The sequence below is a fragment of the Salminus brasiliensis genome, chromosome 1, assembly GCF_030463535.1.
Source record: "Salminus brasiliensis chromosome 1, fSalBra1.hap2, whole genome shotgun sequence".
NCBI classification, from domain to species: domain Eukaryota; kingdom Metazoa; phylum Chordata; class Actinopteri; order Characiformes; family Bryconidae; genus Salminus; species Salminus brasiliensis.
In genome coordinates, this window is record NC_132878.1 from 12,894,439 (window position 1) to 12,922,123 (window position 27,685).

Sequence of the window (27,685 nt, forward strand, 5' to 3'; positions counted from 1 at the left end):
CAAATGCTTGGCTACATTGAAAATAAGGGGCACCCTCAATGTACTTCCAAGTGAAAATAAAGGCTGATTGATTGAGGTAATAAACATAAAAAAGCTGCCACAGGCTGACTTCATCAGTCATTTTAGTCTAGATGTTTACAAAGCCAAGCACTCACACCCTCACAGATTTTGCTTCTTGTTTTAAGTTCAGAGAAAGGCCTTTAATGCCAGTGTACTTTTTTCACTGAGATGGGGAGTAAACACCTGGAGCAGATGCAGACAAAACAACCTATGTTTGTAACATGTTTTATTTGGAATAAATACCTTTGAAGTCATGACAATTCAAAATGCCAGCGTTAAAAAAACATATATATATAAAACAATAAAAGACTTTAAAAGGTATTTACACGACTTATTTGTGCACAGCCAGATGGATGTATACATGGTATACAAGGCAGCCCATGCAGGACGTTGAAATCTTTTGCTGTACTAAAGCGCAAAAGAAAAACAAAACAACAACAACAACAAAAACAAACAAAACAAATAAGAACATTCCAAGTAATACAGGAACCATCTTTTAGATGGACGATATGTTCGCTCTGAAGAACCTTGCGCATATATGTGTTTGCTGTATGATGCATTACAGGAATTTACTCTTAACTGTGTACAAAGACCAGCTCACCAGGTTGGCACCAGAAACCGCACCAACCTGACTCCATGAGCTGCAACTTCTTTAAAAAAAACAAACAAACAAAAAAATGATTTCTAATAGTAATAATAACTTAGTTAATATGGCAACTGTACCAGACAGGGCTTGATCGTAGCAGCTGCACCTCTGGCTCAATGGAAAGAGTGGAGGACGACTCGGTTGAAACGAAATACAAACGAGTAAACAAACGACGTACGAGCTGGACGACGAAACGAGATGAACAACTTGTTTCTGGGGCACAGCTGATAGAGTGAATGTGGTGGTCTGGTGATCTAGGCCTGCTTTTGGGAGGGAAAGTGTCTGGAAGTGTCTGGAAATAAGAAAAGCTAACATGCTCTCTGAGAGAATTAGCGGCCTTGAGAGGATACTCTTGGCTCCGTTTCAGCTTTTGACATTTTATGTCTCCTGTCGGCACTTTTTACATTTCCAGCGTGCCACTTCTGTCAGTCTCTGAAGCAAGTAGTTGCGCTTTGGATCTAAGCATAGCAAAATACCACAGTTAATGGTGCTGTCAGTACCGCCGATTTGCTTGCATTTGCAAACACTGTATGAATAGAGATGGAAGTTACACATTAATGGCTCTCAACATGCTCGTATGTAGTTAACTGATGAAAATAACTGAGGAAAATGTTTTGAAGACCAGTGTGTGCTGTCAGCCAGGTGTGCAGCTTTATGGTACATTACTGCTGCCCTCAGCATCACCACAGCAAACAACACCTGTACCCAGCATTTCATCAATTCCCACATTTAAAACTAGGCTGCTGCTACACTGTCACTAGAAACTAGTGATTTTGCTAGGTGGTTGCATAGTGTTGAAGTGGTATCCAAGATGATTACTAAAATGTTGCTACGTAGTTGGTAGATGGATGCTGTGGTATTGCTATGCAGTTGCAATGGTATCTCAGGTGCTAAAGAGTATCTAAAGTAAAACTGTTTTGCTATATTGTTGTTATGGTTACTACAGTGTTGCTAGGTGGTTACTATGGTATTCCAGGGGTTTGCTTAGTGTTGCTAGGCAGTTGCAATGGAATCCAATATGATTACTATAGTGTTGGTAGGTATTTAGTAGATGGATGCTGTAGTGTTGCTATGCAGTTGCAATGGTATCCCAGGTGCTAAAAAGCCTCTAAGGTAAAAACGTTTCGCTAGGTTGTCAGTGGGTTACTAGATTGTTGCTAGGTGGTTGCAATAATTTTGCTAGGTGGCTACTATCCTATTCCAGAGGTTTGCTTAGTGTTGCTAGGCAGTTGCAATTGTACCAAAGATGATTACTTAAGTGTTGCTAGGTAGTTGGTAAATGGATGCTTTAGTGTTGCTACGCAGTCGCAATGGTGTCTCAAGTGCAAAAGAGTCTCTGCTTGCAGTGCTGTCTCAGGAGGTTGCTAGGATGTTGCCAAATGGTTGCTGTGGTGCCCAATGTGGATGGTTGGGTGCCACCTGTTTATTTGCATGATTGTGACATAAGAAATGTGTACAAACTTTTGCACCACTTCTTTCCTATGTGGTCCCAAAACTATGTGGACACTGTTTCTTTCCCAACTGGCTGATTCACATGGATCAGAATAACTCAAGCTCAGTCAAGAACTGACAACATCCCATGTAAGGCTGGTTTTGAATGGAATGGTATGGAATTGTGGCACCGGAATTTCTATCACATTTGTTCACCCACAAATTCAGGCATGAACCAACAGTTGACCCCTGGCTCAAGCACATGAGAGATACTGTAGCAACATTAATCTTTAGCCAAACATCTCTCACACAGGCTGTAATCAAAACAATCTGTGTAGTTTGGAGGCGCTCCTGAAACAAATGTTTCTGCAGAACAGTCACATGAAAAACAGGACTGTGTGATAAAATAACGGAAAACACCACCGATGACATCTTGGGCATATGCCCCAGGCAAGTGTAGCTCTCTTGACCCTGTTCATTTTCAACTTGACCCCAGTTAAGTCTCACCAGCCTCTCTCTTAACCATGTCTGTGCCTTTAACATAAGAAGGACTCAAAGAGGACAGATGCAGCCAGTTTCATGCAGTACAAGGGCATTTTCTGTGCTAGTTTCCTATCTAGCTGTGGAATGTTTCCTGTTGACCCAGGAGACTGTCAGTGTTTGGGTTGGCCTCTATGGCAAATATTCTTTAAAGAGTGTCACTGTGGCCATTAATCAATCGCTCACTGAAACATGCTGGGTTTTTTCTTTTTTTGGCAAAGAAACATCTTACGTATGCCCACATGAGAGTGTAAAAACAACTGAACTGGCAGCAACTTCAACAGAACTGGACTAGTAAGAGGTGAGTATATATGTTTCTGTTGTATTGCTACGTCAGCAAAGCCAGGGCAGTTATTTGGGATGACGTCTTGTCATTTTGTGTGAGCTGGGTCACATAAATGTTGATTCATTTGGTTACAGTCAGAGGTAGAACACCGTCTGCAACTGTGGGCAACCCTGTCAATCCACCCCTTTTTTCTCCTTCTTGTTTTTTTGAGACGGTTTCTTTATACGGTTTTGTAAATTCCCATCTTTTTCATGGCTTTCTCCTTTTTGCGGGCAGAAAAAAGCAAACACAAATTCTACAATAAAGAACAAAATGCACCAGAACGAATAAAGTTCCGGATCGTTTATCTTTCTTTGTTTTTTCTTTGTTTGGTTGTCTCGTCGAGTATCATCTGACAAAGCGAAAAGTCCATGGAACAAGATCACGGAAGTGGACAGTTGGGGGTTGGAGGCATTAACAGGGTTTTAAGGAACAGAAGTCCAGCTCCTGTGGCTTCTTCAGGCCCACGCAATGCTCTCTCGGCAACAGCATACCAGTCTGGGAGGTGCAACGGAGAGGGCGTCTTTTAAAGCCCTTCCCACAGCTCCTGGAGCAAGGAGACCACTCGCCCATGTCCCACATGGGACAGGGGTCCCCGCATGCGCGCAAGGCGTTGGGTCTTTTGGCTTGGTCACAGTCCGTCCCAGGGCCACCATCAGTCCTCAGGCATTGCACCAGCCTCCTCTGGAGGCCATTCCCACAGGTCACAGAGCACTCATCCCACGGCCCTGCCGACCACTTTCCAGGGAGCGGTGCGTCTTTGATGTAAGGGGGCAGAACTTTTTCCTTGAGGTTGCCTTCTTTCCTGTTGATCGTGCCCTTCTCGTCCAGGACGCTGTTTTCTGCACGCTCCCTTGCCTCCTTCTTTAGCACCTTTTCCTCCTTGTTTTCCCGTTTCAGGTAAAAGGAGTAGCGGATGCGAGGAGGGGTCATCTGGCCCACAGACAGCACTTCCACTGTGAGCGACTCCCCCAGAGGCTTGATGGCATGCAGGGTCTCGGACTGTCCGCCTGTGCCACTGTAGCGGAGCAGGCTCCCTCGCACCATGATGTCCCTTTCAACAGCTGACACCACGTAGTTTCCATTCAGCAGGTACTTGCCCTGGCCGTTCTTCACAGCTAGGTAGTTGTCATCGCTCACTATGCCCTTATAGCCACGCTGGCGGATGTCAATGTTGGAAGCTCCCACTGGAAGCATGACCACAAAGTTGTAACCGTGCCTGAGGGAAGAAAGAAGGGTGGTGTTTAGGGCATTGGTCCTTAAGTATGTGAACATGGACATATTGGCTTGTTTGGCCATAGACACCAGTAAATGTATTGATATAAAAAAGAGAACAATTATACAGTTTATTCTAAAGCTAATTATGGAAACCAAAACTTAATTAGAACGCAAAACTTAATTAGAACGCAAAACTTAATTGTCTTAACAAGTTGTTTGTACTGTCAGCATACAGAACTTCTCAGAGACTATGAAAGAAAACCTGTAGCGAGTAGCATTAGCTTTAGCTATGACAAACAGTAGCTTTCATTTTCCCTAAAGTAAGTTGCTTTATGGAAAAAAAGTATTGGGACACCTGCTTATTCATTGTTTCTTCTGAATTTAAGAACATTAAAAAGAGTTTATCCTGCTTTTGTCAGAGTAGCTGTCTCTACTGTCAAGGAAAGGCCTTCTACTAGGCTTTGGAGTACTGCTGTGATCGCATTCAGCGACAAGACTGTTAGTGAGGTGAGGTATTGGATGATCACCACCCCACCTCATGAACATATTGGTGCCTTGCCAAGTTTGTCCCAGTAGTACTGGATGGAGCACCATCATTCCAGAAAAAAAGTATTGGGACACCTGTTTATTCATTGTTTCTTCTGAATTCAAGAGTATTAAAAAGAGTTTATCCTGCTTTTGTCCGAGTAACTGTCTCTACTGACTGGGAAAGGCCTTCTACTAGATCACCAACATATTGATTTCTGGCCTAGTGCATCCCTGTAAGACTGAATGGAGCACCATCATTTCAGAGAACACTGCTCCACTGCTCCACAGCTCAGTGCTGGGGGCGCTATACCACCAATAGGTTTAGGTTTATCTGCTCCAGAGAATCCTATTCTATTGACAGCACTTCTTAACAGGGACTTGACAAGATGTTTGTGTATATTTGCATATCTCAGCATGTCAGCAATGGGTGCACCTTAAAGTAGCTGAATACATTTATCCAGACAGACATCGCTGAGGAAAGAGCTGTGGCCATTAAATAAATTCAGGCAATACTATGGTTGGAATCTAGAGGGTAATATAGCTGCCCTGCAACATGCTGGGGTTCAACTCCTAAATTAGGACTAAAGCCTAAAGCTACATTCGCCTATCTCTGTAACACGAGTAAACTGTAAGCTCTGGATAAGAGGGCCTGCCAAATGATAGAAAGGCACATGTACTATATCTCCTGGAATGTTAAGCTATTGTAGAGTTAATGGACAGTTGATAATACTTTCATCTTAAAATCAACATGGCTTTAGGCCAGCTACAACACACACATTTTCGTTTGCGCCATAACTTCCTTATTGCCATTAAAGAGTATTTATGAAACTGCACTGATAATGGAGTCTCATAGATACCCTCTAGACATTGCCACTACAAACATTCAAGCTGCAATGTAAGATAGAACAACAGCCTATTAAAGGCCATGTAAATGAATAAACCTTCACCACGACACAATCTTCTGTGGTAATTCTTTGGATCTGTAGGTTTCCTAATATTAAACAGTTCTTCCAGTTATTCATAGCCAAAGGAATAAAAAAAATATGTTTTAATTATGATCGCTATAGAAAAAAGCAGTTGTCACTCATGCATTTATTACCACCCATTTGGACTTTCTTAGGCCCACTTCACATCTGGTATTAAAATGCATATTGGGTGATCTGAGCACAAATGACTTCCAAAACACATCGCTGTTCACACCTTGTTGGATTGTTGATTAAATTTCTCACAGATTTTCTGATTCTCCTGCTGTTTTTGTTTCGACAGCGAAATGGCGAACGATTTGTAGTTTGTTGGTTTGTTGGACGCATGGAGGCGCTTTGGCGTTCACACTACAAGAATAATGCGGCCATGTGTGTCTCTGACCACCTCTGAAAGTGGTTGTAGTGATCCGATTGCAATGTGTCTTCGAGACGCATTGTATCCTGTTCACACCTGTACTTTGTACTGCCGTCCTGCATGTTAACCAATCAAGGCAGCAATGCTTGTTACACACTAAGGCATATTATTCAGTTAATTCAGGGTCTTCTGTACATACTGGTGGGGCTTTTCTTTGATCATAGAATAGAAAAGTAATAACACTTTTGGCCTGTCAGCAGGCCAAAGGGGTTAATGCCAGGCGTGAACTGGGCCTTAGTTTACTTGTTTTGCATGAACTGACTTGTTATCTGACAGAGCCCTATAAAACCTTAATTTAATAAGTTGCTATGATATGAAGATTTTTGCCAGCTACAATAGCCACGTATGGCCTGTATGTCCTAGGGAACAGCAAGCTAGTATGATCGGAATGTGGGCCTCTGTTCATCTTCAAGTGTCTGTGCTTCAGGTTGAGATGGCTTACGTAGGTTTTGTGAAGAGGCCTGAGATCTTCTTGCAGTTTCTGTTGTCTCCTCCACACACCCCACACTTGTCGAACTTCTTGTTGGAGCCAAGTTTGCCATCACAGCCTGCCTTATTGCATTTGCCCTGGACGCAGACCGCCGAAGAGTCGGGAGAACATGGAGTCCCATCCACAACCTGCAACAAAACAACAGAGAGGGTTAGCTTTATAAGTCATGCTCAGTTGTGTGTTATGAAGTAATCTGTCCAAGCAGATACATGTAAAATGGGAAATCATCTGCCTGGATTTGCATTATGGAGGGATACCACTTTAATTAGTGAAGTAAAAGGAATATAATGTAGAAAGTTTAGTGCAGTAGTCCAACATCACCTTAACTTGTCTTCTAGACTTCAATACATACATTATCATATCAGCTTAAAATAAGTCTGATGCATTTGCCTGCCAATTCTGACACGATTTTCTTATTATACTCAAAGGTGTAACAGCAAATAGAAGTCACAGGTTGTTTCACACCACAGTTTGGAAACCATGCTTTGGACCAGGGGCGCCATAGGGGTGAAGGGAGATAGGTAGGATGATTCTAAGGGCCTGTGATTGACAGGGGCCCTAGCTTCCTTTCATTTATTTACAAGTTTGTAATAAAACAAGGCTTAGTCACAATTGGCTACAAAGCTGAATAGCACAAAAACCTCTGTGAAGAAGCAGGTGGTTCTCCTAGCTCCTGTGTGGCATGTGTACTTGCCGTAGTCAGGCACCAATCAGCTTGAGCTCTGCTTAGCATGGCATGTTGCATGTTGATTGCTTGCTAACAGCTTACAAGTTAGGTTTCCAAGTGAAAATGGCTCTGCATTATGTTGATCAATTTTTGCAAATAGGCCACTGTGTACAGTCTACACGATTGCACCTAACTGTAATGTTAGTATCATGATTGTTTATACAGTTACCCCTAACTTGCATCCCTATTATCAACTCTGACCAAATTCATCAACAAAGCATCTTTTATTCTAGCTCACATGCACTATGAAGAACAATGTGTTATCAGTAAAACTGATGAGAATATCTAACATTTAACACATAGTAAAAGAACCTAACCTTTTGAACCAAACCTAGAGGTTTGTCTGTCTCCAACACTTAATTTTCCAACTTTTCATTTAATTTCACATTAGCAAATGTTTTGCTTTCTGACCTTCATATTTTGGTTCTGATAAATTAGTTGTTATGCTATGGTCCACATGAAACTGATCTGAGTGCAGTATTTGTTGGTCTCTGAAGCTCTCCCAAAGTAGACATGCCAAACTTTTTAAACAGTCATGAATCCTGAATAAACTGGTCCTGATTAGAGTTTGAATTATTTTACTATTCATGTCGAGTTCTGATCATTTCTCAAATATTTCTCATGCTCGGGTCGAGTTCAGATTTCACATCTGGGTTCCTCCTAGCTCGTCTAGCACCTTTGAAAGATCTTGGCTTGGAGTAAACCCTGCTTAACTTTATTACCTTAAATGATTTTTATCTATTTCTTTTTTATCTTCTGCACTGAAGTCACTCCTGTGGTTGGCAGCGAAGTTCTCCAAGGTCCAGAAGGTTTGCATTAGAACAACACATCCTGTAAAGTTTATCCAGACTTAAAAGACTGGGACTAAGGTACAAGGTATTGATTGATGATTGAATAAATTCATTAAAGTGGTAATTTATTTGGCAATGCTTCACATGACTTGGGCGGAAGTAAGTGCTGGCCTTCACTGCTAGCTAGGTGCAATTATTTGTGATGGGGTGAAATTATGCAGGTGGAACTGCCAGTGACTAAACAAAAAAGGGGTAAAAATTCAAAGATTTAAATGATATAAATTACATTTTTAAAAAATGAAAAAATGATAGATGTTAATTTTCATATTTGGAGTCTCTGGTTGGTGGCAGTCAGATACCATTTCAGGCCTGATTGAAGCGCTAATCTAGGGCTTCATGTCTCTGTGGAGACTCACTCTACACCTCTGTATCTCACCCAGATTAACACCTCCTTCCTCAGCCTACTTTACATCATTCTTTTCCTCCCTGTCTTCTATATGTCCACACCAGCTGTGAGAAACACAAGGTAGCCGTGGGACCCACACTAATGACCACATTCCATGTCATATAATTTACTTAAAAGAACTGATTACCACCCTTTATTAACATTTGTTGTTAATATCTGTCGAAAGGGTCTGGTATATCAGCTAGCATCAATTTTACTTTGAATTTTAAGTAAAATTCTGAAGCTGTTTCAGGTTTGTAGGTGCATTGTTTCTAATACATCATGATCTGCTTACCGGACAGCTTGTGTCTGTGGGGAAGATGTATGAAGTACGAAGAGAAATGTGCTTAATGCACTCTCGTAAACCACTCAAGATTAAATCACAAGAGAGAGGAGCTCCTGATTCATGAGACATGAACTATTTCCTCAAAAACATTTAGACTGAAAAGCTATGGCTCATCTATGCTTTTTTTCTACAGCCAGTTCCAGTGAAGTTCATCTGCTGTACATTCCCCTTACGCCAAGCCTGACTGCACTGCATGAAAGCCATAGGATGCTTTAGGAGCAGGGGTCAGTTTACCTGCACTGAAGGTTAATATATTTAGGTTAAAATATATATTTATTTTGACAAGCCTCTTCCCATAACTTGATCAGTCCCACAACAACACACCATGTGAGTTTTCTTTCTAATTTGTTTTTGTTGAATTTTCCCTCTTTTCTCCTAATGCAGTACTGCCAATTAACTCAACCCTTCGTAACTCCCTCAGCACTAGCAATGCTCTCGACAGTGGGAGGGAGCACCCTCCGAAACATGTGAAGTCAGCCATTGCTGGGTCCTCAGCTCTGCCGCTCTGCTGAGGTCAGATATTTATTCGCCTCTTCATGAGTGTCTAATTAAAGCCTTGTATTACTCACCTTGGGTGCCAAGACGTAGAAGTAGCCAGTTCCGTTAGCCCTGCATATCAGCTTGCACTGGTCTTTAGGAGACACTCCTGAGTACTTGGGAACCCACACTACAGAGGGCGCGAGGCGGTTGGTGTTCAGGCTGACGCCATTGAAGGCCTCACACTGTTCCTCACGGTAACTCTTTCCTGTGTAAAAAAATAGTTAATTTATAAAAATTAATAAATGATAATGCCCCTAGAGTGCTTGCTAAATCTCCCTAAATGGACCAGATTTGCAGGTGAACAAATCTCAGGGTGAAAGTGACCCTGAGAACATTTAACCTACTTATCTAGTTTAAATCACTGGCTGTTCTCTTAAACAATAAAATTGGATGCAGGTTACATACATACATACATACATCCTTTCCCTAAATATGTGGACTCCAGAGTGGAACTCGAGCAGATCCAGACGTCACTGTATTATATATTGAAGTTGTATAAAGGTTTTAAGTGACTCCAGATTTCCAGGATAAGAAACATTGACAAACCTACTATGAGTGCAAGTCTCCTATTTCAATTATGGATTGTTGTCCAAACTGCCCATCTGGATCACTATTTAAAAGCAACTGTTGGCCAGAATCAGCCAAAACAGGTTTGGTATTCAAGGTTTTCTTCTTTAGTTTTGTACTGCAGCCACAAGGCTAATGTAGGTAACACTAGTCATACAAGCATTAGTGGATAATGTAAAAATGTTTGCAGATATCAGTGGCCTGCAGTTTGTGCAATGCACTACTGTATGATGGCATGTTGCTGCCAAGCAAATTATAAGAAAATGACTTGATAATATGTCAGAAAACTCGTGTATTAAGTAATTATGAAACAGAATATCTTGTTAAAAATATTTAATTGTTCTGAAAAAAAATCAAGAATTTATTATTTATTATTAATTATGACAGAATGTATTGTCCATCATAGTCTTAGGTAGTATGAGTTCTTACCAGTGTCAGGGCATGGTGTGAGGTTGCAGGATCGGTACTTGACCCTCACTCCCTGACAATATTTGCCTCCATTTTCTGGAACTGGATTATTGCACTCTCTCTTCGCCAGCTGCACCCCACCACCACAGGTCCTAGAGCAAGTCCCGAATGCACCCCATTTGCCCCACTTTCCATCCACCTGAAGAGATTATGTGAGAGAGAAGCAGAGAGTGTGTCAAACACACAAATTTTGCCCTCAATGACTGACAATTATTAGACAAGCAGATGTGGTGTGACAAAAGGCATCAGACAGGTGAAGCAACAGAGCTTTCTCCTCCCTGAGGTACTGTCCCAAGCAAGAACACCTAATCCCAATTGCTCTTGAGCAAGAAGCCCAACCTGCAAATGCTCCTGGGATGCCGAGGTGCTCTTGAGCAAGATTTTTAACCCCTAAATGCTGGTGTGCATGAGCAGGACACCTAAACCACAAATGTTCCCAGGATGCTGAGGTGTGCATGAGCAGGACACCTAACCCCCAAGTGCTTTCCAGTTACTAAGGAGCTTTTGAGCAAGATATCTATACCCAAATGTTCCCTAGGTGCTGAGGTGCGCATGAGCAGGACACCTGACCTAACCCCCAGGCACTGAGCTGCTCTTGAGCAAGACACCTAACCCCTAAATGCTCCCTGGATGCTGAAGTGCTCTTGGGCAAGACTCCTAACCCCAAGAGTCATAGAGGAGCTCTTGAGCGAGATACCTAACCCCCAGATGCTCCCTGGATGCTGATGCCCACTGCGTGGTGAGTGTGTTTTCACTGACCTATTCCCTAGTGTGTAAGTGTGTTCACTTCCAAATGATTTCTTAAGTTTAGAGGTTTAATCTGCAGGATTAGGCGTGATGTCCTCCCTTTGACACAACACAGAAGAAGTAGCTAAAAACTTCAATACAGTTGTACTTATTTATCACTATGTTACTTAGCAACATAACATTGCAATGGAAAGGGTGCATGGGAGTGTATTTTAACAGGTCTGCAATAATATGTCAAATGTCAGAACTCATGTGTCCTATCACAGCAGGGTGAGACTTCCTGGAGAGATAATAATGTGTATCATGGAATGTGAGAGTGAGAGTCCCACTTTAACAGAAATCTTCATGGAAAACTCAAATGTCTCCTCCTTCAAAATGTAGTTGATTGCCTGTGGCTGCTTTAGTAGTGCTCTGGAGCTACAAGTTAATGTAATAAAAATCTGTTTCCACTTCCGTTGCATTTTTTCACTGCAACGTTAGCTTTTAGCTCCAGTGCAAATCTTAAAGAGTGAACCACAGACACCAAAAGTGCCTTAGCAACTAGTACCTAGTCCGAACGTGTCTAGACACCACTTCTAACTAGATCCTTTAAACCACTGATAACCACTGAAAACCATTGTTAATAGAATGCCAACATCAACTAGAAGAGTATTTGTAATCCAGAACTGTTCATCCAATATCAGTTCCAGAGCTGAGTTACACAAGTTACGCGTAAGTCTTTACTAAGTCCTTATCCAACAGCAGTTTGTTTGTTTTAATAATACATTCAGTGGCAAGTTCAGAACTAATCAATAAACATACTGCCAGTACTTTGCACATTGCATAGAAAAATAATCCAGACAAAGACTAATGTTTAGGATTTTTAACTTGATAACTGACCAAAAAAAATTCTGGATTGTTCATTATTGATATTTCCTTGGAAAATTTTTAAAGTGAAGTTAATCATATTTTACATTTTCTGACTAATGAACATATCAGAACATCAACACCTAGAAGGCCTCTTTGGCCTTGGTTCACCCAATGCTGACACATACAGGGAGAGGTGTAAATATGCTATAACTACAGTTTTAACCTTTAAATAAAAACTTGTGTATGTGTTGCACCCAGTTTTGCTTCACTCATGCAAAAAAACTGTACTTAGTAAACTTTTGACATTGTAAATAACCTACGTTTGAACTTCTTACGTTTGACCTGGCTAATGTTTATACGGCTGAATGCAACCAGTTCTTCCCGACTAAGAGAGCAGATTCGAACTGCAGCTCAGAGACTTACCGTCTACACACTTTTGGACATATAATGTACATCTGGAGAAATATTACATACTTTTTGAGATACAATAGCTACATATTTTAGTAGCTACCTCTTGTGAGCTGGCATTCTTGCATTGTGCATCTTTATGTGATTTAGCCTCATGTTTGACTGGTTGAGTGTCTATTTTTATGTCTGTGTTGTCTCTCACCTTTACTTTGGTGACCTGTTCTTGTTCTAGGCAGATTCCACGCATGCAGACCATGCCTTCCCCGCAGCTGGTGCCGTCTGCCCAGGGGAAGTGCCGTGTCTGGCAGACCGGCTGCCCGCGGGTCTTGCCTGTACACCACAGCCGCTGACAATGAGGCTGCATGAGTGGACACGGTTTAGAGCCTATCCCGAATGCCAGCTCACACTGCTTCTCAAGACCATAGGACACTCCGGGAAGACCATCAGGCAAGGCCAAAGGCTTCTGAGGCTGGTCCAGCAAACACTCACCTGCAGGAATGAAGTGTTGTGTTACATCACGGTTGATTTTAGAAAGTGTCACTTGGGCTTATGTAGCAGTTGTTAGCATTTTATAGATTTTTCACAGATCACTGCCATCTAAACATTCAATCCAATATTTCTTTTCTCACTTCCAACCTAAGATAAAAGTTACAACATTTAGTCAAATATTTAAGTTCCAAATCTCAATAACTTTCAGCTCACTATTTGAGTTTTAACTGTCATTCCAATATTTTGTTTCCAACTTTAAATCCCAAATTTCAGTTTCAACTTTCAGTCCAACATTTCAGTATAACTCTCAACACAATTAAATGACTATTTAATTCACTATTCTAGTTCTAACTTTCAGTCCAATATTTCAATTCTAACTTTTAGTCAGATATTTTTCAGTTCTAACATTCAATTTACATTTACAATTTACTATTTCTGTTCTAACTTTCATTCCAATATTTTATTTCCAGCTTTTAATTTAACATTTCAGTTATGACTGTTAATCCAGTATTTCAGGTTCAATTTTTAATCCATTATTTCAGTTCTAACTTTCATTACTATTTATTTTAGTTCCAACTTTCCATTTGGCATTTTAGTTATGACTGTTAATCCAATATTTCAGTTTAAACTTTTAATCTAATATTTCATTTTCAGCTTTGAATGCAAATATTTCAGTTCCAACTTCCAGTACAATATTTATCATAAGTAGAAAAGAAAACTTTTCTGATGCATTAAATAATCAATAATTCAAAAATTTATGTTGTAATGTATATCAAAAGCATAGCAGATTTACAACACTAACTAGAGTTTATGACTGTTTTACATCAAAGTGGTTACACAAGGTGCATTTAATGAGAAAAATCACTGATTTAATGCCTTTATTTGAGAAGAAAAATAAGCTTCAAAGCTTCAAAGATAAACATCATACTCATTAGTCATCACACCAAAGCAATACAGACACTTTCATTAATGTTGTTGATATTTGGCCCCGTTACTCTGGGAAACGTTTGACCAAATGACTGGGTTATGACTCAGAGATGTTTGCCTAATTCCCATCTTTAGATTCATCATGTCTGCATTTATTTGTTTAGAATGATGGGAATCTGAGAGAGTGTGAATATTAGTCTAAAGCTTTACGGGCTTTAGAGAGCCTACTGTAAACCACCCAATCAGTGAAATCACGCTGGGCCCTTACTCACACAAACACTTGAGTCAGCACTGTTTGCTCTTTCCCTTGTTCCTTTCACACAGTTGTACATCACACTGTGATCACCACTTTGCGGTATGTGTGTGTGTGCATATGTGTGCCTGTAAAGTGCATGGCTTGAGGGGCTTACTTAAAGGCCTACTAAGTATGTGAGTAGGAGAGTAACGATACAGCATGTCATATTGTATCGTTCATTATGAGCCTCTTAATCCAGAACAATCCATTCAACAGTCTGGGATGATGACAATGGGATGAATTGAATAGCTCTAGAGTGGCACTCTTGTCTAACTGCCTACTCATCAAGTGTGCAGAGGTCATAAATCCATTCAAATCCCAGCAAGGGCTCAGTGCTCCAGTGCAATAGTCTTCCAGTTTGGGAACATCATGTAATAGTCTGTAAATGTCTAATATGCAGATGGGAATAAATAGTTAACATCTTGGATGGAAGAACACAGACTAAAAATATGACCCAGTATTTAAGCAATTTCCAATGCCATTTATTTGGTAATCTATTTGACCCCCAACTCAAAATGTGTTGAACTTAAAATGTAAGAAGAACCAAACTAAGTTGATTTAACTCTGAAATGCCCTGTAATCAGTTCCTCTCTAATCTGTCTATGTCAGCCTGCCTTTAGCTTTTTTCCAGTTTGACCCCTTAAAAGACCTAGAGATTAGAACTAGAACCAGAGAGTAGCCCCACCAGTTTGTACACAAGTCCTGTAGTTACTGAGTCAAACGCCTTATTGTGTAATAAGCTTTGGAGTGTTAAGGGGTTAATACTCAAAGATACTTGCTCACAAATCTTGATATATTAAAAGCGTAGTTCAGCAAATATATGAATGCTTATCCTATGCTGAAGTTGGAATTCTGTCTATGCTTTTGTACATGGTATTAGATATCTGTATCAGAAACCACCATACATATAGGTTTCATATATATATATACACTTCCATTTACCCTATGTTTTATCTACTCTAGCATAATATACCTAGTGCAAAACTAAAGAAGTATACCTTGGACACCATGCATGTCTTGGCTAAAAGGCCACATCTGAGATAAGTTAGAATTTTTACACAACTGTTCCTTTCTGTGGTTTGGGATTATACACCAGGACTATATTATGTATGACATGCTGATATTAAATGCACACTCACATTACCTTGCCTGTCTTTCATGCTCCTAATGGACTAGAGGAGCCTTTTCACACTTTTTTTCTTCAGAGAGATCATAAGAGGAAAACCTGACTGGAGTTTCTATTTCAACCTGTGTGGGAAAACTAGGCTGCCTGAAACCTACAGACAATGACAGCCAGACCACAAATGGCCGTCCTAACCCAGGCTACTTTCAGACAAGTGGTCTGGATGGCTGCCTGCAAAGCACTGCAGTGAGTTTGTGAACCATCATTTGCTATTTTTTTCGGAGGCAGATGTAGTGGTTTACACTGATTGGCCTGAGATTTGTGGTCTAGGGCTCACCCTGGAACTTCGTAAGATAATGGCTTCCATCCAAGGGACATCTAAATGCATAGTTTGGTATGATGATAGAGTGTCTATGTGTATTTACACCCAGTATAGAGTGTGTCCAACGCACGAATGACCCTGAGGAATGAGTCACCTGTCGCTGCTATGTCTGTTAAACCCTTAAAGTACTAACAATGGCCTACAGACGTTCCAGCCTGACTCCACTGGGACAAATAATTGTGACGAGCTAAACCTCAGAGTAAACACGGATTGAGCTTCAGAGTTAGCAATTTAGACAAAACTAAACATCCACACATTCGAGACTCAGAGGCAGCCTCAGAGTTAGCTCAAGTTTAACTTTAGAGTTAGTCATGCAGGATAAACTACACAACCACAAGTTAAGACTCAAGTGGAGCATCAGATTGAGCACCAGTTGATCTTTAGAGTTAACAAGAGTGAACTGTGGTGGTGGTGTAGTTTTTCCTGCATTGCTAACTCCAAAACTCAAGCTGATTCTTGAAGTAAGCTCAAGTTGAACTTCATCAATGCAAAAAAAACAATATGTTAAGACTCAAGTTAAGTCCAGTTGAGCCTCAGATTTAGCCCAAGTTGAACTTCACAGTCAGCAAAGCAGGAGAAACTGGACAACCACAATCTGGTAGCTGGTAGGCTGAGTCTAGACCCAGTGAAAATAGAGCAACTATTCCGATCTGACTCACCGTGCCCACTGTCCAGGAAGTCTGTGATGATGGCTGCACTGCATGGAGACCAGGGGCTGGTGCGGTTGATCCGGATGAGTGTTGGAGACATCATGTGATTGTCCTGCAACTTTCCAAATGCATCCTCACAGGCCTTCACGTTATCATGAGGCATGTTGAAGACATGGCCTGGGAAATGTAGAGAAGAGAAAAACCTCACAATCATTTTTCTCTGCCAGTGTGCATCACTTATTTACATGCCTTAAGTGAATCAACTTCTGATTCTTGCCCTCTTGATCACTGCTCTACTCGACTTGGGCAATTATCTTGTCAGCAATCATGCCACAGCTATGTGAGTCACTCCTCCAGTACCTCCAGTGGCTTCCCTGGCCTTGTAAATGTGCTTTACCAAAACCAGAGCTGAAGCTTCCCATGTGCACAGCAAACAGAGTTAATCATCTTACTTCAGCTGTTTCTTGAATCTCTGCAAAACAGCCTGACATGGCTCATATATTTCAACAAAGACCTAATTTAAGATGATCGAATGTCATTTTTTGGGATATTTGGGAAACTACTGGAGACACATGTTGCATGTTATTGGTTAACTCAAAAATGCTTATTGCGAGTGACTTTATGCCCCTGCCGACTTTGCCATCTTGAAAAATAACTCTTTTTCCTCAGCACTCATGTGCGACCCATTCAAAGACTTTGGATATGTCCCCTTTAACTCCTTAGAAACCTCTATTATCTCAACCTCGGTCCGCAGCCACAGGTGGTTTACTCCTTCAAGCATCCCTTTGCTCCACAACATACTAACCAAGTTCATGGGCAGTGGTGAACGCAGATGGTAGGCCATCGTCCTCAATCACCGAGCAGCTTCTCTTAGGGTCACACATGGTGCCAACGTCTGCCATGCCCAGAGTGTCACAGGTAGAGGACCCACATAGATCCTGGATCAGACAGGGAAAATGAAAAGAATTAAAGAGAATTACGGAGAACTGTGCATGGAAGCCATTTGTCAGACCACACAGATCCTAGACCGCATGGAAACTTTAGCTAAACCTTAGCCCAGAGTGTGTTATTAACTGAAACTGATTGGTAATTGGAGGGCTGCATGTAGAATAGCATCTGGCGTGAAGACAGGGAAAGAACAAAGGGTTAGTTGAACAGCACTCCAACCACTCCAGCACTACAGTACCCATGACTTGGTCAGCATTGGCCATGATATAACAAAGTGTTCCCTATCACTGTTAAAAGTATAAGAGAAGCCTGAGGAACTTTTGGAGATTCATCAGTTACAATGTATCCAATGTATATGTATCCAGGACCCCTTAGTCGCAGAGGTGTATGTTCCCTCATTGAAATGTTTTACAGAACTGGCATCATAGTGGTTTCTCAACATGGAACACATGACCAAAATCTTGTGTATCGCTGCTGTCACACAAAAACCTTGTATCTCTAAAATGTCAACTTTACAGAAGTTAATAAAATCTTAGCTTTCAATGGAAGTCAGTGTTTTCTTTTTTTTATCTTCATTTTATATGGTTTTCATTTGACTTTTCTTTATTGGAAAAAAAATCCCAGACCATTGGACCTCACTGTATGTTCGCTACAACTTGAGAGTGTTTTGAGGTATAACCACTGGTGACACCATTAGCCTAACCTGACCTTAGGAAAAGGTTTCCTTAATGTACTGTATTATATTGAGGCATGGAGTGCCACCGGGACTGCAGGACAGCAGCGAGTGAGTGCTCAGCCTACTGCACCGCCAAATTTCCTGGGTGAAGGGTGGAGTGACAAGCTCTCTCTTGTTCTCGTCAGCCAACCACACTGAAGGATTTCATCTGACTTGTAAGAGGATAGAAAGCAGAGAGCACTTCTCGCGTCACACTCCGTCTGGCCCTTCAGACTTCTCGCCTCCCAGCGCAACCACCGGCCAACTTCCGACATGGTCCGATGGCAGAGTCAAACCAGCAATTATATATAATATTGAGATTTGGGAGAAATATACACTCCTACACTCTTAGAAATAAAGGTGCTACAGAGAGTTCTTTGAGCAAAGCCACGAAAGAACCACTTTTGGACCACGATGAACCAAGAATGTTTATAACCTTTCACCACCTGATGTCTAATGGTTCTTTACCAGTTTAAAGGTTCTTCCCACTCACACATTTCCATTACAAACATGGTTCTTCATAGAACCAAAAGTAGTTCTTTTATGGCTTTGCTCAAAGCACCATTTGAAGCACCTTCATTTTTAGGAGCTTAGGTCACAGTTTTCCTAGGAATTGGAAATATGCTGTGAATGCAACATATGGTTGTCGCTGCTCTAAGCTTTGAATGAGACACAAGAATGAGAGCAAATTGGCTAGGAGATAGCTTGCATGAAGATAAACAGGCTTCAGGAAAGCGTTCAGCAGGCTGGGCTCTTTGATTCAGGGCAAATTACTTCCTTGTTTGTGTCCATATTTTATAAGCTGAGCGATTTGTGACCAATCACGCAATTAGGTGTAATTGAATAATGACAAACACACAAAGAAAGCACTCAAGAAGCCTGATTTAGTATTCCAGTCCGCTAAAAGGTCTCCTTCATCCCGACTCATACGCAAGGCATTATCGGAGCTGTGGCACGGGCCAAAAAATCATCCTTGAGTTGTGGTTAGAACAGGCTGCTGATGAAGTGACCATAAAGCATCTTGAGAAGCCAACCATCCAATCTCCTTTTCTTTCTGGAATCTCATCCTAAGTGTTTTTGATTCACTGAGAGATATTCCAGATGCCCTGTTAAAAATTCTCAGATTTTTTTCTCCCTTTTTTTTTTTTTTTTGCTGCTACATGAGGTAACCGTTGATCCTAAAATGCAGTGTCTCCGGCCAAGGGAAAGAATTTCCAGCTGACCTATATTTTCTTACCGCACTGTTTAAAACACATTTGCCCGAAATATCCGTTGATCCCTGTCGATTGTACCTCATAATAACAGGGTTTTCTGTCAGCGCAAAGCCCAGGGTGCGACATCCTCGCTGACCAGCCCCACAGAAAAGGACTTAAGCTGGTAGACAGATATGAGCACAGAAAAGGTTGGTGCTTTGTGTTGGCACTGCTGCGTATAATATGTCAATGCTGCGAGTCGGTGTCCACGTGGAACTCTGCAGCCATACTGTTCCGGGATCTGCTACCTTCGTAGCATGAAATAAGAACAGGGATGTGGACAGTGTTCCCAGATCGGATCTCCCGAGATGCTTGGCGGGGGTAGATTAGCACATAGACGAGCCATGTGAAGAGAGCGACGGGATTCCTTTTATAGCTATATGTTCTTATCCCAGGCTTCAATTCCCAAGCCAAACACACTGACAGCATCAGAAAAACGCTAAAGAGCGGTATCTACGCCGAAATCCCAAATGAGTGTGACAAATTGTTTATGTGCCGCAGTTGCTGAAAAGCCGAAACAGATGTGGGTATGTGAGAGGGGGAATGGCTATTAACAAAAAAGCGTTAGACAGCTTGAGTGAAACCAAAAAATTGGTGGAAGAAAAAAAAAATTCTTTTTTATGAAACAAGCTTGTGTTTTTCAACTGTGACCTACTTCTTACATCCGCTATACCTCCTCTTTTAGTTTGTGTGGATCCAGCTGCTGCAGCAAACTGCAGATAACTGCAGCTGTGTGAGTTAACTGAGCAAACTCTCACTTTGCCCTGGGTGCGCTTAATTTTGGTGGTGTAGATAGAAGGTGGAAACGTTCTACAAAGGATCAAGGGCCTGTCCTCCACAACCTCCCTGCCACACTTGGGACGAAACTTCGAGCGATCAAAGTTTCGTCAAACTTTGGAGGAGTTGCACACCTACACAGCAGCTGTGGTGTGTAGTGCACCAGGTCAAATCAGCTGGGACCCAATTTACGAGAAAACCCTTGTGTTACAATATGCCTTTATGTTCGGATTAACACAAGTATCACACAGTGAGATACTCAGATACAGCCTTGTGGCATTCCAGTGAACCATGGGGGAATAGTGCAAGACTCTGCAAAGGGTTGGAGCAAGATGAGACTCTCTTCCTGTGTCTTATTAACTGCGGTTTTTGGTTCGGAAGGGGCTGGATAAACTGCATGGTAAGGAATCAAAGATAAGAGACTAATGGCCCTGCGTGAATGTCAGCTCTTTATAAAATACAAGGTTCTTTGGAGAGCTTCTGTAGTAGAACCACTTCTGGTGGTTTTCAGCAGGTCCTCCAGGCTCTCCAGGCCATACATAAGGATTAAGCAAACATGTGCATGGCCTAAAGCAGTAGCTCCCAGCCCTTGCCCTGGAGGAACCCCTGCCTTTCACATTTTAGTGGTTCCCTGCTCTAACACACCACCTTCAAGTGTGCAGGGCAAGGGTCCTCCTGGACCTGGATTAGGGCCCAAAGCACAGGAACTCTTTAGGTTTCATGTTTTGTAAAACTTTACTGAAGGACAGTGTTCATAAGTTTACTAGCCTTTCATAACCACTGGTGTAGACCTTTATAAAGAGTTCCAACAAGCGTTAGATATCATAACTAAATAAATGGACACTGATATCAGCCTTCATGACAGCATAAAGGCCTTTATAAATGTTTATGCACACTACATGCCCAAATGTTTGTGGACACCTTCTAATAAATGTGTTTAACTGCTTTAGATTCCAGCTATTGCTGACACAGTGTGTAAATGCTTACACACATCTTGTCTAGTCCCTGTAGAGAAGTACTGCCAACAAAATCTGTGGAGCAGATAAACATGAACTTATTGGCACCATGCCTAATGCCTGGAGCGGGCTAGAGGGGTATAAAGGGGTATACAGCATTGAGATGTGGAGCAGTGCAACTGTGTTCTCTGGAATGATGGATGGTGCTCCACCCAATACATTTGGAATAAGTAGGTGAGTTGGGGATGATGTGGGGGCGCTAATCATCCAACATCCTGACCTCACTACTGCTCTTGCCGCTGTATGCAATCAAATCCTTACAGGAATGCTCCAAGATCTACTAGAGAAGCAGGATAAACTCTTTTCAATGCCCTTTCATTGTTGTTTTTGGTGTATACAAAGACTTGTGTGGGAGTTATGTAGCCTTATAAATGTTGCTCTTAATTAAGGTGCTGCTGAGCTTTTTGCTTACCGTTTTTGCAAACCAAGAACCTACATAATGTGATGGTTTTATATAGAAACGGTAGAATACGCTGTGCCAATATTTAAACTTTGGGTTTTTACCAGGGATGGTGTGAGATTGTGTGTGTAAGTGTGCACCCACTCGGTTTTAATGCCTACCACAGCTCTGGCCTCATTAGCTTCTGGGTGTTTCCATCACCAACTCCAACTGTATGCACGAATGAGTCAGCCCACAGTCTTGGTAACAAGAATATACAAAACAATTCAAAAAGAGAAGTTTAACTAATTGCATTACCAAACCATGTGAAGCCCTGCGGTTGTGTGTAGATAGAAGAGGCTAGCCAAGTCAGTAAAGTATACCTCCTTCAGACCAGTGTCTGGTGACATATTATACTCCTCAAATGAGCTATGGATACTCTAATTTAGCTTTGGGTGTCAGTCGGAATTTAATAGGGTGTGACCGGCTTTGACACAAAGTTCACGAAGTAAATTACGGCCAAACACCCTCTTAACCTCAGCGGTTGGAGAGCAGTGGGCAGCACTGAGCTCAGATCAGACGCTTTTCTGGGATTGTGTAACGCCTCTCTCGCTCCCAGTCATCTCCTCCAGGTCTTGGCAAAACCTCTCCATTACCGGCAGGACGTGAAGGAGGGGGGCAACAATCTCCTCTCCTGACCCAGTTGGCACCCAATGGAGAAAACATATGACTTTCATTACTCCTTTTAGAAAATACAAACTGTTCCGTTTGTGCATCTCTCGCTGCTTTTTCGCTATTCGACTATTTGTTTTCCTTTCTCCCGCTCCAGCCCTCTCCTTTTAACCTCCCTCATTGTATATCAACAGAACTGGCAACACACCTATTACACAAGTATAAGAGCAATAGATTGTCATTCAGGCGTCAATGTGTCGACAGTGCCTTTACACAAACCTGTTGGTAGTCTGAGCTCACTGCTGGACCCGTGGCTCTGAGAATCTGCTGTGAGTCAAGCCTGTGATGGTAAGTTATTCCATATTGCATGTTCAGCTCAGTAAATGATCTACAAGGCCTCTCAAAATCACTATAGAAGTCCTCACTCAGGCCCATGCAGTATGTTGGTTACAGTTCCTGTTGTGTTTTTTTTTCCAAAACAAAAAAAAACAAGATTGCATGACATGGTTTGTGATGGATCATATGAAGTGCTGGCCATGCTTGGGAGACTCTTAACCAATCGTAGAAGAGGACACAAGCTCAGCGACGCAAGCTAACAGTGCTCTGTTATGCTGGTGTTTTCAAAGCTCTCCAAAGTTTACTGCATGCTAAAGCCGTAGGTGCTAAGGTCATACCTCAATGTGTATACTGGCCTGTGGTTCACCCAAAGCTATGGACCTAGCAATTGGCTCTGACCAAGGAAGAGCATCAGGAGAAGTGCTGATCCACAGCGGTTCAAAGTGGATGCTAGTTTAATTAGAGGTGATGTGAGTCGTCTAGATGGATTATTAGGAATTTATTGCGCTTGCCAAGACCTGAAGGCGGAAACCGCACACCATACTAGCTCCCTGAGTGCAGAGGGCACATCCTGGAGACAGCAGAGCTGTTGAGTATGAGGAAGGAGGTTGTAGCGGAAAGTGCTGGAATGGGGAAAAGGAACGACTTGGAAGCAATGTTGCAGCGCCCCAGAGAGAGACATTCCCGAGGCTGCAGCTGGGAAGGGCCTTATGCAGCAGGTGGGCCTTGACGAGGTGGGATTTGGTAGGGGGGGTGACGGGGGTCCCTCTTTCTCTTTCCCTCTGTGGTAATGGGAAACAGGCTTGTTCTGAAGGGATGGGTGGAGAGCGCAGAGAGGAAAGTCAGATTGTTCCCAGCTGCAAGTGTGGTTGAGGGAAGATCCCGCAGAAATTGGCCATTTCTTCTTGTTTCATCTGTTATAACGCGGCATTTAAGGCCCTTTCCTTCTCAGCCGCATGGGAGAAATGGAAACATAAGAGCTGCTCAGGCCCGTGTTACTGAGGACCTGAGCCGTAATTCTCCTTTTCCTTCAAATTAGCTATGTGATTGATTCTGCAATGGCTATTGCAATTTCCTCCCGCAGTAGGTGGTTGTATAAAGCCTTTCGCTCTCAGTGCCATAAAACTGCCGACGTGAGAAACGTCCCAAACATGACAAGACCCATGGCATGACATAACCTTTTCCGTGACATCATCGGAATGACATAAGGCGGTAGCTGCTGTGGGGGGCGTACAGCCTTTCTGATCAGATTGCATGTCAAGGGTTCTCTGAGGGTCTCAGGCTGGGCCAAATGAGCTTGCCTCTCTGTCTGTTAAAGTCATGAAGGGGAGTAATCTGAGCTCGCAAGCATATACCTCAGGGCAGAATTTGGGGGGAATTAACATTGCTCTGTGGATTCTGATGCAGAATCAGATATGCTTGAAGCTGCGCTACACTTACAGATGTTGAAGGAGTCGTCAAAATATGACGTTTTGGAGGTGCTTTCACGTAACTACCTTTACATGCACACCAACGGCTCGATATTAGTCTGACTGCGACTGATAGGGTAACTAAGCTAGACTGAGGTCTTAGTCAGGCTAAGCTTGGACCGATTATCTGTCTTGTCCAGGCTGATATTAGTTACATTATATTGCTATTTCAGATTTAGACACTTTGTTTACATGCACAAATTTTCCCTACTAATTTTTAACTGATTCAAGGTGTTCACAAGAACGGTATAAAAAAGACTAGTTCATTAATAGATCCTGTTTACATGCATGCCAGTGCTGTCTTGCTTTATGCCACAAAGGCCTCCCTTGATGTACATAGTTTTTTGCCGTTTTGGGATTTTGGAGGAGCATTGCAGTGAGGATTTGACTTTATATAGCAACAAGAGCGTAAGTGAGTTCAGAATGTTGAATGATCACCACCCCATCTTATCCCTAACTCATCCCAAAATTCTTAAATGGAGCACCATCATTCCAGAGGACACAGCTCCACTGCTCCACAGCTCAGTGCTGGGGGGGGGGGGGGGATTATACCCCTCTAGCCCACCCCTGGCATTAGGCATGGTGCCAATAAGTTCATGTTTATCTGCTTCAGAGGGTCCTATTATATTAGCAATACGTCTGTGTGTGTGTGCATTTGCACATCTGTGTCAGCAATGGGTGCCACATAAAATAGCTAAATACATTCACTACAAAAGGTGTCCACAAACATTTGGACATAAAGCGTATGTCCGTCCATCCATCTCCACCCTCCTATCCATTCCACTTGACAAGGCCCCCCCTCCCACCTACCCTCAATCTGCCCCACTTGGAAGCATAACACTCCGCTACTCCTGACTCCTCACACCCAACCCCACCCCCTATCTGGCCTGCAGTGGCTCTCTGCACTCCAAAAAATGTCAGTCCACCTCTCCTTCTTCATAGAGTAATGAGTGCAATAAGCTGAAGAATGCAGGGAGGGACCGCGCTCTCTGGCTCCCACACCTCGCTGTGCTGCCGGCAGGCAGGGAAAGTGAGGCTAAACCTCCGACTCCCACCGGAGCCACTGGCCTGGAGCGGGAGAACTGCGTGGTCCCAAGAGAACTGACCAGCTGAGATGGCCATGTGTGACTCTAAAGAGCTTTTAGGGAGGAAAAAAGTCTTCGCTCATTTGGCGTGTGAGGGGCTGGCAGGGCGTCCGCACATGTGGGTGTTCCCGAGCAACAGCTGACGGAGAAAGCTCAGTTGAGTTCAGTTGAGTTTGTTTGGGGTGAATCAGTGCAAAGCCTGGTGTTTCTCTACGTGTTCGAGGTTGAGAAAGTGGAAGGCTAGGCTTTGTTTTGCCATGCTGTAATTGTGCCTGCTGCTGCTGCTGTGTACGTGGACTGGCAATGACATGAAACTAAGCATTTCAGACTTCGGTGGGGAGGTGATTTATGATGGCTTCGAGTCCACATATCCGTGCCATTGCTGAAGATCAAGGCAAGGAAACGTGGTGGGCTTTTTAAGAGCAGGAAAGCACTTGACACTGGGCCAGCGTCTGGTCACTTCGACCAGTCGTAAGCAGTCAATTGCCTGTGCACGACTGAGTGTACATTAGACTCTACACAGCACAGTACTAAGTCAAGCTTATATTGACAACATAATAACGCTTCTTCAGCCGAAGCCAAACATGCCCTAACCTAAAGCATTCAAAGTGACTCCACTTAAGCTGACTTCAGCTCAGTAAGTTATGCTGCCTGGGTGATTTGTGGCTCTCTCCAGGTCTTCGCACATTCTTACTCCCTCTTGTTTGCCAACAGGGGGCACTCGCCTCTGGACATAGCCTCTGACCCTTGACTATAACAACATCTCGTGAACCCAAGGTGATGCCTGGGGGGACAGGAGGTTAACTGAGGAGGCTCCTCTTGTTGCAGCCTGTCCACTGCACAGTCCGAGAGAGAGAGAGAGAGACAGAGAGAGAGAAGATACAACAGTGGTCAGTGTGACCTTGCTTTTGTTCAGTTGTCTAGTTGTTTTGGTAACGGGTGGCTTTCATAAGGTTACACAGCAACTACATGAGCCTTTGTGATGCAAAGCCGTATAAAGCATTAGTTATACTCTTTATAAAGTGAACTGACCTTAAAACTGACAAAATAGTGGTTATATAGTGGTTATGAAGGGTTTATGTAGCTGTTATGGTGTGTAGCTTTACAAATGCAGCAAATGCACCAGTTTGATGTGCTTGGGTTGGTTGTTTTTCTAAGGATTTCTGGATTCAGTGACCTGAACTACATGCAAGAGTGTTTTTGAAGAGCAAACCCCTCACTGGACAAATCTGCATTGCGCCAATTCACATGGTTTGTTTGCTTGCTCGGTTAGTTGTTTTTAGATAAGGCTCTTTTCTGGAGGTACATCACCAGCACCTCAGCCTGTTTGTTTGTTGGATATATAAACTGCATCCAGCTGTTTGGGAGTTTTTGCGCACTGCAAGCTGCCTTGGTGTCCCCACATCTTCCCACAGGTCCTGGGTTCAGCTCACTAGGTGGTAGATCGTCCCCTATCGGCGCGCCCTGGCATTGCTAGCCCCTACTTACCTGCTTAGTGAAGAGGATGGCTGTGTCCCAGTACTCCGGGTGCTTGTCGCTGTTCTTGTTCATCTTCTTCTGCCACGTGCAGAAGTTGCGCAGGGTCATGGCCGCGTTGCCGGTCACCTTGGGCCCTTTGTCCTCGTCGCCGATGACCATGAACTTGACCACGGCGATGCTGATGGGGTTGAGGATGCTCGGGTGCTTGTAGAGGCGCGCGGCCACGGCCATCAGGGTGAGCACGTAGTGCTTGAGGTCTTTGCCGTGGAAGTCGGCCATGGACTCGTCCGTCACCACCAGCGTCTCCACGTAGCGCGGCACCGAGGCGAAGCGCTTGGCGCGGCTCTTCAGCGCCGTGGCGTTCTCCTCCTTCTTCTCCTCCTCCGCGCGCTTCTGCAGCTTGCCCAGGGCGCGCGCCACGGCTGCGCTCGAGCCGCCGAGGTCCCCGTCCACCGCGCACCGCCGCTCGCCGTCAGCGCGCCGCCGGATCACATGCGCGCCCTCCGCGGGCTCTATGAAGTATTCCCAGCCGCCGTAGCCGAACGCGCCGCGCATGCCGCCGCACAAGCTCAGCGCCGCGTACGAGAGCGCGTCCTCGTTCACGTGCCCTGCGTAGAAGCACCGGCTTAGGTCAGGGGCGCCGGGGTGCTCACGCGTCTCCAGTGCCGGTGCCATAAAAGCAGAGTCAGGGCGCAGCTCGAGCACGAGGTCCTGGTCGAATGCGTTCACGCGAAAAGATGCGCGCGGCGGCTGCGCGCCCACCGTGCCGAACTCCGAGAAGTCAGTCTGCTCGGTGTCCAAGCGCACGGGCGTGCACAGCTGCATCTCGGGTGCGCACTCCACGAGGAAAACGCTCGCGAGCAGATGGATCGCAGTCCTGATGGACACGCGCATGACTGCGGGGTAGATGTATTTATCACGAAGGGGGTAAAAAAAAAGGGGTCCGAGTCAATGGAAAGCGCTCGCGGCCAGTTGTCTTTTCTCTCGCGCGGTCTCTCTGTAGTACTGTGGTAATCCAATAGGACGCGGTGGAGTCGCGACTCGCTCGTGCGCGTACGCCTCAGTGCCGAGTCCACCGGTGCGCGCGATCCATTCCGTTGCGTTCGCTTGTTTCCACCTGTGTGCTTGCGCGCCTCTCCTCCTCTCCTCTACTCCTTGGCTCCTCG

At 43.5% G+C, this 27,685-nt stretch overlaps 1 protein-coding gene across 1 annotated transcript; it reads right to left on the bottom strand.

The window, feature by feature from the left end:
* Positions 1-271: 271 nt before the first annotated feature.
* On the bottom strand, positions 272-27,660 carry adamts15a (ADAM metallopeptidase with thrombospondin type 1 motif, 15a). The gene is made up of 8 exons (XM_072669804.1): positions 26,529-27,660; positions 17,196-17,328; positions 16,400-16,567; positions 12,727-13,013; positions 10,482-10,659; positions 9,515-9,690; positions 6,589-6,764; positions 272-4,221 (listed from the first exon to the last, which is right to left on the bottom strand). Exons 1-8 carry the CDS (start codon positions 27,411-27,413, stop codon positions 3,417-3,419), a joined length of 2,808 nt encoding a protein of 935 aa, XP_072525905.1. The 5' UTR covers positions 27,414-27,660; the 3' UTR covers positions 272-3,416.
* Between the last annotated feature and the right edge of the window lie 25 nt (positions 27,661-27,685).